The sequence below is a fragment of the Leopardus geoffroyi genome, chromosome B3 (assembly GCF_018350155.1).
Source record: "Leopardus geoffroyi isolate Oge1 chromosome B3, O.geoffroyi_Oge1_pat1.0, whole genome shotgun sequence".
Taxonomy (NCBI): Eukaryota; Metazoa; Chordata; class Mammalia; order Carnivora; family Felidae; genus Leopardus; species Leopardus geoffroyi.
In genome coordinates, this window is record NC_059337.1 from 55792758 (window position 1) to 55812279 (window position 19522).

The 19522-nt window shown below is 39.6% G+C and overlaps 1 protein-coding gene across 3 annotated transcripts in view; it reads right to left on the minus strand.

The window, feature by feature from the left end:
- Positions 1-19522, minus strand: part of SLC12A1 (solute carrier family 12 member 1) — a 104731-nt gene that overhangs the window by 65920 nt on the left and 19289 nt on the right. For 2 of the 3 annotated variants that reach the window (XM_045449816.1, XM_045449818.1), the window contains exons 5-9: positions 18999-19094; positions 15665-15804; positions 14501-14611; positions 12464-12575; positions 10381-10508 (exon numbers count right to left, since the gene is read on the minus strand). In XM_045449816.1, the coding sequence (XP_045305772.1) occupies positions 10381-10508; positions 12464-12575; positions 14501-14611; positions 15665-15804; positions 18999-19094 (587 nt within the window). Of the gene's footprint in view, positions 1-10380; positions 10509-12463; positions 12576-14500; positions 14612-15664; positions 15805-18366; positions 18463-18998; positions 19095-19522 lie in introns of all 3 variants that reach the window. The other variant, XM_045449817.1, reaches the window with a different exon arrangement.

Here is a 19522-nt window from a genome sequence, read left to right on the forward strand (position 1 = left end):
CTCTCTCTAAAACACATTACTCCCTGACCTATGTTCATTAGTGTCTCTAGCTAGTTTTGGGATAATACACAAACTCCCTTTTCTGTAGTCTAAAGAATCTCTGAGTTCTATTTAATAGTATATAGTCATGTATGTGTTGAAAGTTAAGCTTAATTGCAAAATCACCAAATATTTTTAAGCAGAAAGAAAGCAACTTTTTACAATACTATGACCACAAATGCCCTGAAAATCATGACAGGACATCCTCTGCAGATATATTCTGGTTCTTTGCTTACTCTCAAGGTGTCAGGACACACAGCAGATCCTTTATAAATATGTTTATTAAAGTGTTGCTAAAACTATTTTACTTGCATACTGTACCACACATAAAAACTAATTTTCATCAGCAGCATCTTTCTCTGTGCCTTTCTGTATTCCATTCCATCTACTCCAAATGTCCCTCTCTTCTTTGTTCTGTAGATGAGCTCCTATCTACCCCAAATGTCCCTATCTTCTTTGTTCTGTAGATGAGCCCCTATCTGTCCCTTGAAATTTGGATTGAATGTCCCCCTCCTCTGAAACCCTTCCCTTACTGTTTCAGGGACAGGAAATAACTGTCAATATAAAAAAAAAACAATCTGATTTAAAATGGGTAGTCGATCTGGATAGACATTTCTCGACAGAAGACATACAGATGGCCTTCAGACATATGAAAAGATGCTCAACATCACTCAGCATCAGGGAAATGTAAATCAAAACCACAATGAGGGGAGGGGCCAAGATGGCAGAACAGCATGTAAGATTTTTTTTTTGCGTCTCCCATCCACAAAATACAGCCAGATCAACACTAAACCGTCCTGCACACCTAGAAAACTGATTTGACGATTAACACAACAATCTGTACAACCTGAACCACAGAACTCAGCAGGTACCCAGCACAGAGAAGTGAACTGTGGGGGAGAGGAAACACACTGAGGGCAAGGAGCTGTTTTTGCTTGCAGAGAGAGGACAGAGACCGGGACGGGGAGAGTTCGGGAAATCACCCCCCCCCCTGCAAAAGCAACCAGAGAGAAAGTGGAAAAGTGGAAACAGCCAAAGGGACCAATCAAAAAAGGGAGAAGGGAGAAAGGAGAAAGGACAGGGTTTAAATTCCATTAAGACTCTATAAACAGGGTGAGCACAGAGTCTGAAACTCCATAGTTCGATACCTGGCGGTGCTCTGGTGGGAAGGGGGAAAACCCAGGAGCAGAGTGAGCTCCAGGGGTCCTTGGGACACACCCCCTGCTTGGAGGACATTTGGTAGAGGCAAAGACCTGAGAGAAGAACCACATTAGCTGGTGCTGGAACAAGGAAACTAAAGGTGAAGATTGGTTCCAGATGTGTGTTGTGATTTACCATAATCCCTGAAACGTTGCTGCTAGATGATTGCATGAGCTTTTTCTGGGTCGGGCTGGCACCCAGCTGCAGTTTCTGGGCATCGGCAGCAGTGCTATCCCTGGAATGTTCCTGGGTGTGGCCAGCACCAGCCATTGCTTGGTGAGACCCTCCCCCAGAGGATCTGAGCAGGTCAAAGCCACAGTCCCTGAGAAGTGAGGGGTTGGGAAACACAGCCACATCTGAGATAAAACTTGGGAGGGAGGTGCCTCCTGGCAACCTAATGGTTTGGTTACGGACAGTGTAAAAGCAGGGAGTGGATGGAAGCCAGAGACAAAGGACAGGTGGGGAGAACAGAGTTCCAGTACTAGAGACTGGGTAGCTGGGTGACGCCATTTTCACCCCTCCCATGCATGTGCATACATTCCTACAAGCACCAAAACAATCCACCCCAATAAGCTAAGCAGTGCCATCGAGTGGAGAATGGACCCATTACACTAAGCCTGCCCAACTGGGCCAACGTCACTATAGGAACACAAGTCTCTCCACCTGCTTAGTTTACAACTATAAAGTCCTTCATAGTTTGACTTCTAGGGGAAAATGATGTAATCTCAATCATATTTTAGTATGTTTGCTGATCCATCTATTTCTTTTCTTTTTCATTTCTTTTCTTTTTCTTGAATATAGAAAGAGAAAAAAATTATTTTTACTTTCAATTTTTATTAAAAATATTTTTGTTTAATTTTTTCTACTATATTATTTAATTTTTGTAAATTTTTCAAATTTTATTTTACTTCCATCATTTCATTTTATTCTATTTCATTGTATACCTTTTTTCAAATTTTCAAACGTTTTCCATTTTTTTTGTCCCCTTTTTCTCTAATCTAGCAAGCTCCTTTCATCAACCAGACCAAAACAAACCTAGGATTTAGCATCATTTATTTTATTTTGTGACTGTGTGCTGTTTTTAATTTTTTATTTTAATTTTTTTACCTTATTAATTCCTTTTCTTCCTTCAAAATGATGAAATGAAGGAATTCAGCCCAAAGTAAAGAGCATGAAGAAATGACAGCCAAGGACTTAATCCACACAGATACAAGCAATACGTCTGTTCCAGAATTTAGAATCATGATAATAAGAATACTAGCTGGGTTTGAAAATAGATTAGAATCCCCTTCTGTGGAGATAAAAGAAGCAAAATGTAGTCAGGATGAAATAAAAAATGCTATACCTGAGCTGTAATCTCTAATGGATGATACGACGGCAAGGATGGATAAGGCAGAGCAGCAAATCAACGGTATACAGGACAAACTTATGGACAATACTGAAGCAGAAAAAAAGAGGGAGCCTAAGGCAAAAGAGCATGATTTAACAATTAGAGAAATCAGTGACTCATTAAAAAAGGAACAACATCAGAATCATAGGGGTCCCAGAAGACAAAGAGAGAGAAAAAGGGGTAGAAGGGTTATGTGAGCAAATCATGAAAGAAAACTTTCCTAACATGGGGAAAGACACCGACATCAAAGTCCAGGAAGCACAGAGGACTCCCATTAGATTAAACAAAAACCAACCATCAACAAGGCATATCATAGTCAAATTCACAAAACACTCAGGCAAGGAAAGAATCATGAAAGCAGCAAGGGAAGAAAAGTCCTTAACCTGCAACAGAAGACAGATCAGGTTTGCAGCAGACCTATCCACAGAAACTTGGCAGGCCAGAAAGGAGTGGCAGGATATAGTCAATGTGCTGAATAAGAAAAATACACAGCCAAGAATTCTTTATCTAGCAAGGCTATCATTCAAAATAGAAAGAGAGACAAAAAGTTTCCCAAACAAAAATTAAAGAAGTTCGTGACCACTAAGTCAGCCCTACAAGAAATTTTAAGGGGGACACTCTGAGGGGAGAAAAGATGGAAAAAAAACAACAAAAAGAAAGCAAAACAAAAAGACCAAGAGCAACAAAAACTAGAAAGTACCAGAGAACACCACCAGAAACTCCAATTCTACAAGCGACATGATGGCAATAAATTCGTATCTTTCAGTACTTACTGAAACGTCAATGACTAAATGCTCCAATCAAAAGACATAGGGTAACAGAATGGATAAGAAAACAAATCCACCTATATGCTCTTTACAAGAGACCCACTTTAGACCTAAAGTCACCTTCAGATTGAAAGTAAGGGGATGGAGAACCCCTGAAAGTAAGGGGATGGAGAATCTATCATGCTAATGGTTGTCAAAAGAAAGCCAGAGTAGCCAAACTTATATCAGACAATCTAGACTTTAAAATAAAGACTGCATCAGGAGATGAAGAAGGGCATTATATCATCATTAAGGGGTCTATCCACCAAGAAGACTTAACAACTGTAAACATTTATGCTCCAAATTTGAAAGCATCCATATATATGAATCAGTTAATCACAAATATAAAGAAACTCATTGATAATAATACCATCATAGTAGGGGACTTCAACACCCCACTTACAGCAATGGAAAGATCATCTAAACAGAAAATCAACAAGGAAACAATGGCTTTGAATGACACACTGGACCAGATGGACTTAACAGATACATTCAGAACATTTCATCCTAAAGCAGCAAAATACACATTTTTCTCCAGGGCACATGGAACATTTTCCAGAATAGATCACATAATGGGACACAAATCAACCCTCAACAAGTACAAAAAGTTCAAGATCATACTGTGCATATTTTCAGACCACAACGCTATGAAACTCGAAATCAACCACAAGAAAAAATTTGAAAAGGTCACAAGTACTAGGAGACTGAAGAACATCCTACTAAAGAATTAATGGGCTAACCAAGAAGTTAAAGAGGAAATTAAAGTACATGGAAGCCAATGAAAATTATAACACTCCAGCCCAAAACCTTTGGGACGCAGCTATAACAGGAAAGTATATAGCAATCCAGACCTTCCCAAAGAAGGAAGAAAGATCTCAGATACACAACCTAACATTATGCCTTAAAGAGCTGGAAAAAAAACAGCAAATAAAACCCAAAACCAGCAGAAGACAGGAAATAAGAAAGATTAGAGCAGAAATTAATGCTATTGAAATCAAAAAAACCAGCAGAACAGATCAATAAAACCAGAAGCTGGTTCTTTGAAAGAATTAACAAAATTGATAAACCACTAGCCAGTTTGATCAAAAAGAAAAAGGCAAGGACCTAAATAAATAAAATCAAGAATGAAAGAGGAGAGATCACAGCCAACACAGCAGAAATAAAAACAATAAGAAAATATTATGAGCTATTATATGCCAATAAAATGGGCAATCTGGAAGAAATGGACAAATTCCTAGAAACATATACGCTACCAAAACTGAAACAGAAACAAATAGAAAATTTAAACAGACCCATAACCAGTAAGGAAATCAAATTAGTAATCAAAAATCTGCCAAAAAAAAAGAGTCCAGGGCCAGATGGAAGGAAAACATCCAAACTCTTTCTATGAAACCAGTATTGCCTTGATTCCAAAACCAGACAAAGACCCCGTTAAAAAGGTGAACTACAGACAGATTTCCCTGATGAACGTGGATGCAAAAATCCTCAACAAGATATCAGTTAACGAAATCCAACAACACATTAGAAAAATTACTCACCACAACCAAGTGGGATTCATACCTGGGATGCAGGGCTGGTTCAATATCCACAAGACAATTGATGTGATTCATCACATCAATAAAAGAAAGGACAAGAACCACATGATCCTCTCAACAGATGCAGAGATAGCATTTGACAAAATACAGCATCCTTTACTGATAAAAACCCTCAAGAAAGTAGGGATAGAAGGATCATACCTCCAGATCTTTAAAGCCATATATGAAAGAACCAACGCTAATATCATTCTCAATGGGGAAAAACTGAGAGCCTTCCCCCTAAGGTCAGCAACAAGACAGGGATGTCCACTCTCACCACTGTTATTCAACATAGGATTGGAAGTTTTAGTCTCAGCAATCAGACAATGCAAAGAAATAAAAGGCATCCAACTTGGCCAGGAGGAGGACAAACTTTCACTCTTCACAGACGACATGATACTCTATATGGAAAACCTTAAAGATGCCACCATAGAATTGTGAGAACTGATCCATGAATTCAGCAATTTGAAGGATGTAGAGTCAATGCACAGAAATCAGTTAAAATTCCTATACACCAACAATGAAGCAACAGAAAGAGAAATCGAGGAGTCGATCCCATTTACAATTGCACCAAAAACCATAAAATACCTAGGAATAAATCTAACCAAAGGGGTGAAAAACTTATACACTGCAAACTATAGAAAGATTATGAAAGAAATTGAAGAAGACACAAAAAAATGGAAAAAGATTCCATGCTCCTGGATAGGAATAACAAATATTGTTAATATGTCAATACTACCTAAAGCAATCCACATATTCAATGCAATCCCTATCAAAATAACACCAGAATTCTTCATAGAGTTAGAACAAACAATCCTAAAATTTGTATGGAACCAGAAAAGACCCCAAGATTGCCACAGCAATCTTGAAAAAGAAAACCAAACCTGGAGGCATCACAATCCCAGACTTCAACCTATACTACAAAGCTGTAATCATCAAGACAGTATGTACTGGCACAAGAACAGACACTCAGATCAATGGAACAGAATAGGGAACCCAGTAATGGACCCACAAATGTATGGTCAACTCATCTTTGACAAAGCAGGAAAGAATATCCAATGGAATAAAGGCAGTCTCTTCAGCAAGTGATGCTGGGAAAACTGGACAGCGACATGCAGAAAAATGAACCTGGACCACTTTCTTACACCACAAACAAAAATAAACTCAAAATGGATGAAAGACCTAAACATTAGACAGGAAACCATCAAAATCCTCGAGGAGAAAGCAGGCAAAAACCTCTTTGACCTGGTCGCGGCAACTTCATACTCAACGCTTCTCCAGAAGCAAGGGAAACAAAAGCAAAAATGAACTATTGATAGTTCACTATTTTGACCTCATCAAAATAAAAAGCTTCTGTGCAATGAAGGATACAATCAGCAAAACTAAAAGGCAACAGGCGGAATGGGAGGAGATATTTGCAAATGATGAATCAGATAAAGATAGATTAGTATCCAAAATCTGTAGAGAACTTATTAAACTCAACACCCAAAAAACAAATAATCCAGTGAAGAAATGGGCAAAAGACATGAACAGACACTTCTCCAAAGACATCAGATGGCCAAACGACACATGAAAAAATTCTAAACATCACTCATCATCAGGGAAATACAAATCAAAACCACAATGAGATACCACCTCACACCTGTCAGAATGGCTAACATTAACAACTCAGGCAACAACAGATGTTGGCAGAAAGAGGATCTCTTTTGCACTGCTGGTGGAAATGCAAACTGGTACAGCCACTCTGGCAAACAGTATGGAGGTTCCTCAAAAAATAAAAAATAGACTTACCCTATGACCCAGCAGTAGCACTGCTAGGAATTTACCTAAGGGATATAGGAGTACTGATGCACAGGGGCACTTGTACCCCAATGTTTATAGCAGCACTCTCAACAATAGCCAAATTATGGAAAGAGCCTACATGTCCTCAACCTATGAATGGATAAAGAAATTGTGGTTTATATACACAATGGAGTACTACATGGCAATGAGAAAGAATGAAATATGGCCCTTCGTAGCAACGTGGTTGGAACTGGAGAGTGTTATGCTAAGTGAAATAAGCCATACAGAGAAAGATAGATACCATATGTTTTCACTCTTATGTGGATCCTGAGAAACTTAACAGAAACTCATGGGGGAGGGGAAGGAAAAAAAAGAGGTTAGAGTGGGAGAGAGCCAAAGCATAAGAGACTCTTAAAATCTGAGAACAAACTGAGGGTTGATGGGGGGTGGGAGGGCGGGGAGGGTGGGTGATGGGCATTGAGGAGGGCACCTTTTGGGATGAGCACTGGGTGTTGTATGGAAACCAGTTTGACAATAAATTTCATATATTGAAAAAAAATTAAAAATAGAACTACCCTATGACCCAGCAAATAGGTATTTATCCAAGGGATACAGGTATGCTGTTTCGAAGGGGCATATGCAATCCAATGTTTATAGCAGCACTGTCAACAATAGCCAAAGTGTGGAAAGAGCCCAAATGTCCATCAATGATGAATGGATAAAGAAGATGTGGTATAAATATATATATACATACACACACAATAGAGTATTACTCAGCAATCAAAAAGAATGAAATCTTGCCATTTGCAACTACGTGGATGGCACTAGAGGGTATTATGCTAAGTGAAATTAGAGAAAGGCAAATATCATATGACTTCACTCGTATGAGGACTTTAAGATGCAAAAACAGATGAACATAGGGTAAAGGAAGCAAAAATAATATAAAAACAGGGTGGGGACAAAACATAAGAGACTCTGAAATATAGAGAACAAACAAAGGGTTACTGGAGGGGTTTTGGGAGGGGGGACGGGCTAAATGGGTAAGGGGCATTAAGGAATCTACTCCTGAAATCATTGTTGCACTATATGCTAACTACCTTGGATGTAAATTTTTAAAAAATAAATAAATAATGTGTGCTTACAGGGGTGCCTGGGTGGCACAATGGTTAAGCATCCAACTCTTGATTTTGGCTCAGGTTATGATTTCCCAGTTCGCAAGTTCAATGCCTGACTTGGGCTCTGCACCAAAAGTGGGGGATTCTCTCTCTCCCTCTCTCTCTGCCCTTCCCCTGCTTGTGTTCTCTCTTTCTCTCAAAATAAATAAACTTAAAAAAACTGGGGCGCCTGGGTGGCGCAGTCGGTTGAGCGTCTGACTTCAGCCAGGTCACCATCTCGCGGTCCGTGAGTTCGAGCCCCGCGTCGGGCTCTGGGCTGATGGCTCAGAGCCTGGAGCCTGTTTCTGATTCTGTGTCTCCCTCTCTCTCTGCCCCTCCCCCGTTCATGCTTTGTCTCTCTCTGTCCCAAAAATAAAATAAACGTTAAAAAAAAAAAATTTAAAAAAAAAAACAAAAAAAAAAAAACAAAAAAAACATATGTGCTTATAGTCTGCAGAATTTTACGTTAGTGACCTCTGATACTTTTCTAAATCTGAGAAACTGGAAGCTCAGCATCCACAGCTAAATTTCATTAAGCAGACATACTTACTATTTGAATCATTTTGAACAAGTTACTTAATTTTCTGAGCCTCTGCCTAATTTATTTTATGCCATATCTCAGCTCAAGAATTGACCATGACACTGTGGTCCCTAATATGACAAATCTAAATGCTCTTATTCATTCACTCAACAAATATGTATTGAAACCTTACTAGCTCTGAGGATGCAGCAATGAATATAACCAAAGGTAAGGTCCCCACTCTGACAGAGTTAAGCACCTCTTGCTTAGGTCCCACCAACAGCTATTTCCTTTTGCACTATAAGGTCATCCAGCCTCATCAGGGCTTCACCAGTTAAACTGTGAGGGATGACTGTCCTTTTTCTTCTCTACCTGGAATACCTGTACATTTTCTCACCAACAGTCACTATTTAGCTTTTGCTCTAAGTTCACCCTGAAAAGTTACACCCTTAAGGAAATCATCCCAGACTTAACAATTATTTGTTTACTCTGTTTATTTCACAATTTATTTAGACAGTACACGTGGTCTTCATTTGTACATATCTCTTGACAGCTCTTGCAAATATTTCTTGTCTTCCAAAGTTGATTAAAAATGTAGGAGTTAAAACCTGTGTCTTCTTTTTTGTTAATGGTAGAGACTGTTTACTATCCCCTAACATCCATTCTTATCTTCCTCCTTTTAATACTAGAACTCCCTAAAATTCAAAGTACATGGCTGCCCAGCTAGAGACTACATTTCCTAGCCTTCTTTGCAACTAGGTAAGGTCATAGAGACTAAATTCTGGCCAATGGAATGTCCGCAGAAGTAATACATGCAAGGGCCAGGATTTCTTGCCCTCTACTTCCTTAATCCTCTTCTTATGGGCTGGAACATGATCTTGAAAGTGACCAGTCATCTTGGACATTGCTGGTGAAGGCAAACCAACCCCAAAGGAATGTTAAAACAAGAGAGGTCATCTGGGATTCCGAGCTACCTTTTGGAGAAGATTTTTGTTATTCTACTGCATGACCTATGAGCTAAGATTTTTATCCAGTAGAAAAATAAACTTCTTTCTTGTTTAGGTCACTGCTACCAGTATTTTATAAAACATGCAAACCAATAATCTAACATAATGCTCTTTATGGTACTTGACACAAGATACTATGAATGGGGTGCTAAATAAATACTGATTGAGTGAATATATGTATATATATTCATGTGTATATTCATATGTATACGTATATTCATATGTGAATATATATTCAGATATATATATCTGAATTCAATAAATAAATATTCACTAATAAAGTGATTTGGTGGGGGTGGGGGTGGGTTTTTTTCCCCCCAAATGTTATGTGTTCTTGTTCATTATGTGTTTAAAAGAGAAAGGCGGGTTCTGATTTTTTTTCACTGAGCTATATTCATTTTCTTGGAAATGTTATATACAATCAATATACTCTATCCTTCTAATGTCACTGAATAAGAGTTTTGGAAGGAATATCTGAAATAGGATGGTCTGGCATTAAATGCTGGCATTAAAAGAGAGAAGTTTTGGGGCGCCTGGGTGGCGCAGTCGGTTAAGCGTCCGACTTCAGCCAGGTCACGATCTCGTGGTCCGGGAGTTCGAGCCCCGCGTCGGGCTCTGGGCTGATGGCTCAGAGCCTGGAGCCTGTTTCTGATTCTGTGTCTCCCTCTCTCTGCCCCTCCCCCGTTCATACTCTGTCTCTCTCTCTCCCAAAAATAAATAAACGTTGAAAAAAAAAATTAAAAAAAAAAAAAAAAAAAGAGAGAAGTTTTAAGTAACTGGGACCCATACAGAAATTTTAGTTTTAAAATTTGTAGAGAACTATGGTCACTGTTGACCTCTATAGCTCATGCTGCTCACCTATGTCACCACCACTTCCCAGGACCACAAAAGCAGAGGAAACAACATACCTCCAAATCTCCTGAGATATTGGCACCAGCAAGAATCCCAGTAGCTGCGGGGAAAAAAATGGCAAAGACAGAGAAGAAGCCTTCACCTTTTGTGAAGCTTGGCCCAAAGTTTTCTGCAAATATTGATGCTGTAACACAAGGAAAGAGAAAATTATCATGTAGACTTTCTTTACAGAGTATGAGATTGGTTTCCTTTAGTTTCTATCAATGTCTTGTGTAAATGTTTCCCTATATTTTAAATGGAAGGAACTTGAAGAGATTGGTGTACTCCTGACAAACCTCACACTCATGTTTGCCGAGAGTCAAGGTTGTAGATTTCTAGAACAGCTCTGAAAAACTTTTGTGCCAACAGAGACCCAGGCCTCCTGACTTTTTGAATCTTTCTAGATTGAAAAAGGGGGAAATGGGGAATGTTTCTCATGGCTATACTGGCATATTTGCAAATATACCACACACGTGCACTGCCCTATACACACACAGCTACTTTCTTCCATGCATAAATACTCCAATCAACACACAGATTTTCTATGCTTTTTTTTTAATTGTAGGAAAGCCCTGTGGGTGAAACTATCTTATGATTTTTCTACTTATGTTTACCCTCCCCATTCCCTGCTCCCAGATATTAGATCTTAAATTCTTAGAGCAAATTCTCATATACAGAAGTTTAATATAGTGAAGAGCCTTGGTCATAAAACAGTACTATTCCATGAGGTCTCAGCAAATTATTTAAATTAGAAGCAAACAATGCAGAAGAAAAACAGAAAAAGGAAGGGAGAAAAATGCAAACAAAAGAATCTGGCCTGATGCAAAAACAAGGAAAGAGAATTTGAGCCATCAAAACAATACAGCAGGAGCTAGAAGGACTCAGAAAATATATAGCAGGAGCTAGAAGGAGGGAAAGGGATAGAAAGGAAAAAGGACGTTAACATACAAAGCAAACAAGACAAACTTTACAAAGAAAAAGATACAGGTAGAAAGAGGTGATGGGATACCTAAAGGAAACAAATACTAATAATAAATAATGAAGAGAAATATTTTTTTAAATCTCAGCAGTGGATTCTTGAGTAAGCTAGAATGGACAGCTAGGAAGGTGTACATAGGTGGAGTAGAATTTCATGCTCAGTATGATTCCTTCAGGATGATACACCAGCTCCTACAATCTTTTATGCTTGAAAACCTGACAGTGATGCTTAACTAGATAACACTAGATAATCCTAGAGATAAGCAAGGTACAAAGAAGTTTAGAAGGGGGCACCTAGGTGGCTCCGTCCATGGAACAAGCGACTCTTGATCTCAGGGTTGTGAGTACAAGCCCCATGTTGGGCATAGAGATTACTTGAAAATAAAATCTTATGAGGCACCTGGGTGGCTCAGTCCATCGGGCGTCTAACATTGGCTCAGGCCATGATCTCACAGTCTGAGTACAAGCCCTGCGTTGGGCTCTGTGCTGACATCTCAGTGCCCAGAGCCTGCTTTGGATTCTCTCTCCATCGCTCTCTGCCCCGCCCCACTTGTGCTCTGTCTCTCTCTCTCTCTCTCTCTCTCTCTCTCAAAAATAAACATTAAAAAAATTTTAAACACAATAAAATATATATTTTTTAAGTCTAGCAGGAAAAGGACTATGTTGGACTTTAGTACTCTCAATGGTTGAGCAAATTGCCTGACCTATGTTCTCTTTCCTTGCTTATACAACTCTACTTCTGCTATTTGATAACAACAACAATTTGTCCTACACTTGAAGGTTTTCAAGGAACTTTTGCATCCACTACCTTATTTACTTCTCAAAAATCTCTTCAGGAAGTTATTGTTATCACCCACTCTTGGTCAGGGAAATTTGAGACCCAAACATGTTAGGTGACTGGTCTAGCTGCGAAGTAGCAGAGTTGAGACTCACTGTGGATTTCCTGAAACCAACCCCAGGCTCTTCCCTGGATTGCACTGGCTGGGGTTGCACTGGGATTGCACAGGCTCTTCCCTGGATTGCACTGGGATTCTAATGGCTGAAGTGGGGGACACAGGGATGGTGATGGAGGTGGACAGGGGAGAACCACTGATTGCAAAGCAACTAATTTGTCACACGTACCTTGGTAGTTAAAGAAACCTCTGGACTTCTTCTCATTGTTGGATGGAATGACGGTTCCAATAAAGAAGTTTGCAATAGCAATGAGAAGAATGACCAGAAGTATCACTTGAGCCTGGAATGACAAAGAAAAAGGAGGCCAACTTAGATTCATTTAACAACTCTTCACCTAATTGTAAAAGTAATGTCCACTGAAGAAAGATTCTACCTGGTTATTCTGATTAAAACTACTATCCAATAGGCAATAGTGTATCCTTGTAGGATACACTACGTCTGACCTGAGTGTAGCTGTTAACATTTTCAGTGGGCACATCTGCTTGTGCACTTGAAGGTGACATTTCAAAAATATTCCAAGTACTAGGTGGTAACTTGCTGCAGTGTCCTCAGGAACATAAATGGAGTCCAAAGTTTTGTCACTGATAGAGCTTATTTCTTTTCTAGACAGACTGCCTATGGATTCTTTCTTCCCTTTCCCAGTGCTAAATGCAACAGGAGTATGAGAACATGATGATTCATAGAGCTCCTGTGATGCCTCATGCATCTGATGTTGGGCCACCAGTGTGTGCTCAGCACAAGCAATTTGCACGGTTGACCAATCAAATTGTCTTTCTTCATCCCCCCTCTCCTCCTGCTGACATTTCAAGAGTCTTTTGGCTTGGCATTCCCATATGCTGCTCCCTCTGCAGGGAACTCTTTGCATAACTATTTCCTTCTTCTCATCCTTGAAGTCTTAGTTACGTCTTCAGAGAGGACTTTCTTGACCACTGAATCTAAATAATAACAGCTATCATTCACTGAGGGCTTACAACAACAGAGACAGATTTAATTTTACCGGTATTCTTTCAGATAGATAATACCACCGATAACTGTATGAAGTAGGCAACCTTATTATCATCACTTTAAAGAAAAACAAACCGAGGCACAGAGAATTTAGGCAATTTTCTAAAAGTCACACAGATGTAAACCAAATTCAAATTCAGGTGCTCTGACAACAGAGCTAGTGCTTTAAATCTACCCTCTACTGCCATGAAACTACATTGCGTCCCTGAGGGAATAAAGTCATTGTAAGTAGATTCCTCTTATTTTGTATCTCAGTGCCCTGTTCAGTTCCTTTATAGCACTTTCACAACTTACTTTTTTATATTTACTTGTTTATCTACTTGATCATTACTCCTATTCCCACAGACCATATGCTCAACTAGGGCCAGGATTGTGCCTGTTTCGGTCACAACAGAATATCCTAGCCTAGCAAAATGCCCAGCATATAATAAGCCCAGCACATAATAAACACTTAATTAATTTTTGTTTGATGTGTGAATGTATAATCCACAAATAAATGCCATATGGGAGTGTTTCCCATTGCCTTATGTAGGTGGGTGACTTTGGCCCCCTTTGTATCTCTGGTGACCTCTTGAGGTCTAAGTACTGCATCTCCAGGCACTTAAGACCAGTTGCAATTATACCAGTCACTGTAGAGTTATAAATCAGGAAAAATACATGCTCCTGACATGCAGAAATTTACTAACTGTATTACTATTAGTTAAATCCAGATATTCTCTAGTTCCAGGGCCTTATGATGCCCCCAAATTTGCTCCTGTACTACTGTGTCTCATAGGAGAATGATAGTTCCTGCCTCTATTACCTTCTCCCATCGCACTTGCCATTTTCTTTGGGCTTCAGCACCATCGCCAGCTTGAAATGGGATACCAGGGGTGTGACTAGGAGACCCAGTTTCCAGCATGTACCACTGCTATGATCATAAGGGGTCTGTGTGTGAAAACGGCAGCAACGTTGGTGTGTATGTCACATGGCGACAGCATAAAGAACAAAGCCCAGCCCGATCAGGTGACACATGAGCTGAGTCATGACTGCCTGGACCTCGTGCTCTGAGGGCTTGGTGCTCTTCCCATTGCTAACCCACAACTTTTGCCATAGCAAGTAATAATAGCAATTCTTTTAGAATACAGGGTTTGTTCTATTCCTGCAATTTGGCCAAGACCTGAGCAGCAGTGGGTGATAGCACCATTTTGAGAAAATCACCTTTGCTTCCCATTCCATTCCAGCTACTGAAATTCCTAAAAGAATCACCACTGTGATAGAGCCTATTATCCGGATGTCATTGGTTGGATCCACCATCATTGAATTGCTCTCCTAGAACAACAACAGAAATCATTAAAATGGTTAGAGATGGAGCTTTTTTGGCCTGTATGTCTTATTATAGAAGAGACACTGTGCACTCATGTCTGGGGCCCTATAGGATAATAGAAAAATGAAGTGCTCCTAAATCTGAGATGAACATTATTTTGTCCTATAATAATAGGCCATTGTTAGCCAAGTTTGGAAATTCTAGATGGTCATTCTACTCACAGATTTAAAAGCTATTGTAGCACTAAGGTAAGTATGTGCCCTTATACATACAATGTTTTCTTTCAGAAGAATGACTAGTTATTTTTGTGTGTCAAGGGGAATCTTAGAGAAATAAAAATGAGTGGTTTCCAACGTGAATATTGGAAAATAAGTGTCATTCAATTAAACTACAGAAATCAGATAATGCATGTCTTGAAGATCATGTACCTTATGAACTATATAATTCACTCATTTATTCATTTAATTTTCAAATAAAGGTCCTGCTATGAATTGGATTCAGTGAATGCTATTACTTCCATAAAAGGAGGACTAGAAGTTAGTTCACATACCAGCTAATTAACATGGTCACATACATACCGTCTAGATGGAGCACCTAAACTAGGAAATGCTCAATTTCCTGCAGTGAGTTATTCGAATGTTTGAACTTTCTTTCCCTTTTGGAAATCTATAACCATAATAGTAATATTGCTACTGAAAATAATGTTCATCATTTATCTTTTGTTTCATATTTTACACAGTATTTCATTTGTTCTGTACTGCATTTCTATTAAATACATAGAACAGTATTATTAGCTCATATGACAGATTTGAGAAAAAAGGTTCAGAACAATAGAGGGACTGGCCCAGAATCCTCTCAGCTGATAAATCTGAGAGTCAGGATTCCAAGCCAGTTCTGATGCCAAGCCCAGAGCTCCTTCCACTATATCCAACTTCCACATTCTACAGAATAAATGTATTTCCTCTCATCTTGCCATGGCGATAACCCCTAGTGCCCTGAAAAGGCAAATTGAACTGAATTATCTTACTTGGCTGAAAAAAAGAAAAACTTTTAATTACCTTAAGAAGATCTACCACTGTTTCAGCAAATCCCACCACATACATAGCAACAGCCACTGCATTGGCAAAAGCAAAGATCAAGCCTATAGACCCACCGAACTCGGGCCCTAAGCTTCTGGAAATAAGATAGTAGGCCCCACCTAAAACAAAAAATGAACATGTTTTACTTTGAGGAACTGCTAAGGGATTTAGTTTATATGACCAAATAATTTTGAATAATTTTTATTCTAATGAAAATATTGTAACTTCCTAATAATTTTAGGAATCTTGTATCACTTTAATGAATAACTTAGCCTTTTCTTGTACTCTGAGAACTGTAATAGAATTTAGTAGAACTATCCTTACTTAGTAAATTCTGATTTATCGAAACCTAATTGTATACAAAGTTTACAAATAATACAGCAAACTTTACCAAAACAAAATGCTTTGCCTTAAAAAAAAAATTCATTGGTTTGGGGTGCCTAGGTGGCTCAGTTGGTTAAGCATCCGACTTCGGCTCAGGTCATGATCTCACGGTTTGTGAGTTCAAGCCCTGCATTGGGCTCTGTGCTGACAGCTCAAAGCCTGGAGCCTGCTTCGGATTCTGTGTCTCCCTCTCTCTCTCTGCCCCTCCCCTGCTCATGCTCTATCTCTCTCTGTCTCTCAAAGATAAATAAATGTAATCAAAAAAAATTTTTTTAATTCATTGGTGAGTTCAAATCAATGATGTAACCAATGAAAAAAACTTTGTATTTGGAATGTCCAAGAAAAGGCAGCCCCAGGCAGAAAATGATGTAGGAGATGTATATCACTGCTATTCTAACTTCCTTTCTGGTATAATTTTCTGGTATATATTTGCTGCATAAAAAAAGTATTTGTATAGTGCTATGTATTATCTACTCTATAAATCAGAATTGGTTCTCTACGCTTTTAGCTCAAGAAGGCATGATTATTGCCAAATACCCACATGTGTATGGGTGGCCAATGGGAAGAAAGATAGAGAGGGTTTGGAACAACTGTTTCTCCTCTGGACCTTGAAAAAGGTAGTTCTATATATGGCCATGTACCCATGTGCACAGGGAAGCCTGAGCTGGACTGGTTAGCTTCTATAGTGTACTGAGAGCAGGTAAAAAAGACGAGGTATTGAGAGGCCTAGATAGCTAGGTGTTATCACGAACCATAGTAAATTAATGGCTTTCTACAGTGAGCTAGTCTTAGAGTGGACAGAATTGGTAAGGGAATGACACCGAACAAACATATCTCAAAACAAAACACAACTATCTTTTATGGAAAAGGAATTTCCTCCACTGTAGTAACTCCTTTGGGTTAAAGGGTCAAAGCTCTCTTCAAAAATGTAACCAATTATCTGGGTGGAGCAAACTGCCATTATTTCCTTTGTCCAGATTACATTAGATAAATTAGCTAGCCAGTCACTTAGGCTTGGTCAAAGTGAGAGACTAGCAGGGGAAGCTCTGAGAGCAGGTGTATTTGTCAGAGGAGGAGGCTCTTAGAAGGCCCTGGGAAGGGGGACCTGGATAAGCTACCCAAGCTGAGGCCCCAGGAGTCAAACAGAATGGGAGGGGGAACGCAGGAATTAGAACAGCAATGATAAACCTCACCCTCTTCATTTTCTGCCTTAGCTCGCATATTCCTGGATGATTTAAAAGTAACTCTTTGTTATGTTTGTTGGTTTCTATTTTCTTCTTAAGGATTTTTTCAGGCCTGTTAGCCCCTAGAAGTATAGTGTTGGGGTGAAATCTGAGGGCTAACTAAGCGGGAAGTGTCAGCCAGGGTGCTGAGTGGGCCTGGCAGAGAGCCAGCAGGGCTCATCCAAAGGTACAAAGCAACCATGTATTTCACTGTAATTATCTATGCCTTCTTTCTAGACACCTGGTCACTCTGTAAACATGTTTAATCACAGGAAATAGGTCAAAGAAAACATCTAGCGGTCTCTTAATTTTAGTTGAGAGAATTTTGCCTTGATGTTCAAATTTGGGTTAGCTCACTTTGTTTTAAGGCTTTGGGGACTAATTATTTAGATGCAGATTTTACTTCCAGCATTAAACCAACTCTGGACATTACTCTGTAACCAAAGCTTGTCGTCATAAGCAAATGAATTGGCTTACCTCCTCTTACTACTCCATTTGTGCAAATGGCAGACATAGAAATACCTGTGAGTGTCGTCACTACCACACTCAGGCCAATTATGATGACTCCAAGACCTGCAAAATCCCCCAAGAAATGTGTTTGGCTCCAGCACGTCCAGAGGCAGCAGTCTGAATTGTCAAAGAAGGATCAGTCTCCCCACGAAAAACCTGAAATGTTCTAAAAGATCCCATTCCATGAAGATCTAGGAAGCACCTGAAATGTACTAAACTTTAAATTAAAGCCACATCCAGGAATCCTTTCCCAAGAGACACCGGCAAGAGGTATGCAGCCTCGCCTGGAAAATAAAACATTCACCTACAGAATTCTGAGCATCTGGAAACCATGAGCTGCAATGTACCAGAGAGATCCGTTAGAGACGATCCCACCGCTGACCAGCGTAGACCAGGACTGCACTCATAGTACCTTATGTTTCCTTCTGCATCCAGGTCACGTGTATAGTCCACCAGGCATCAAGAGCATTGGGCTACTTGCTTGTTCCAGTCAAAAAGGAGTATATAAAAATTTTGCCTACCCGTAGCAAGTGATGAGGGCATTAGATATCTTAGAAATGTTACCTCCACGAACAAACCCGTTAGTTGCTATTGCAGAAGTTGACAACCCAGTAATAGAAGTTACCATGGTGGAAAGAAGAATTATGAGAACTCCAAGACCTGTTAGCAATGAGAGATAGAAGATATTACATTTTACTTTTCTGACTTGGATTCCCTGTTGTTGCAAACTATATACTGCCTTGAATTTAAGTTTTCCTGCCCATGCCTGGGCCCCGGTGGAGTTCCTTTGTGCTCAGGAGAACCTGGTTGGCCTGGCATAAAGATCAAGTCGGCGGCCTGCTCATTACGATGGAGGATGGTTTCCAAAAGTAAACACAATCTGAAATGCGGCCCTGGAAAGGAAAAGTTGACTTCTGCTGGTGTCCTGGGAGAGAAACTACCCTGGCTGTGAAAAGAGAAAACATGACATCTGACCTTCTCTCTTGCTTGAGAGGAACCTGAATGAGAAAGTTGGGGGTTTGACAAAGGTTAAATCCTTCCTCATTTTTCTTGCATCTCTCTTGCCTGAAGGAGAAAAAAAAAAGAAGCCAACTTGGATTACCTTTGAAAACACTCCAGAAAGGTCAGTGGTGAACTATCTGAGTCTCTGTTGCCTTTACCTTACAAATGATCGTGCGGGTCACAAGTTTAATTACCTCCTCTGACATATCCATTTGTGGCAATAGCAGAGGTGGATAAACCAGTGATACCAGTCACTGTCACGGCTAAGCCGATGATAATCACACCAAGACCTCAGTTGGGAGAGGAAAAATAAAGGCAATTAAACAGTGCAACAATCCATCAGATCGTTCACATAAAAGCCAGCAAATGGAGGGTAATCAACAAAGAACCACATCTGAATTAACAAGTTGGCCTGGAAATCACCAGAGTAAGTGCTCAGCTTTGAAGTTTTCTGCCTGTAGTAGCACAGAGCCTAGAAACTGAAGAGCTAAAATGTGCAGTGAGAATTGCCCACAAATGAACAACAATGGCTGGTCAAAATGTAGTGGGAACCCCATTTTTTGTGCAGTTCTAGACACCTGTAAACATAATAATTGGTCAAGATGATTCCAAGCTGCCTTTATAACTAGACAGGAAATGTTCACCCTTCCAGATAACTCTCTTTTTATGTACATTTGGTTGTGTAGGAGTGGAAAATTACATCCAATGTAACAAATTG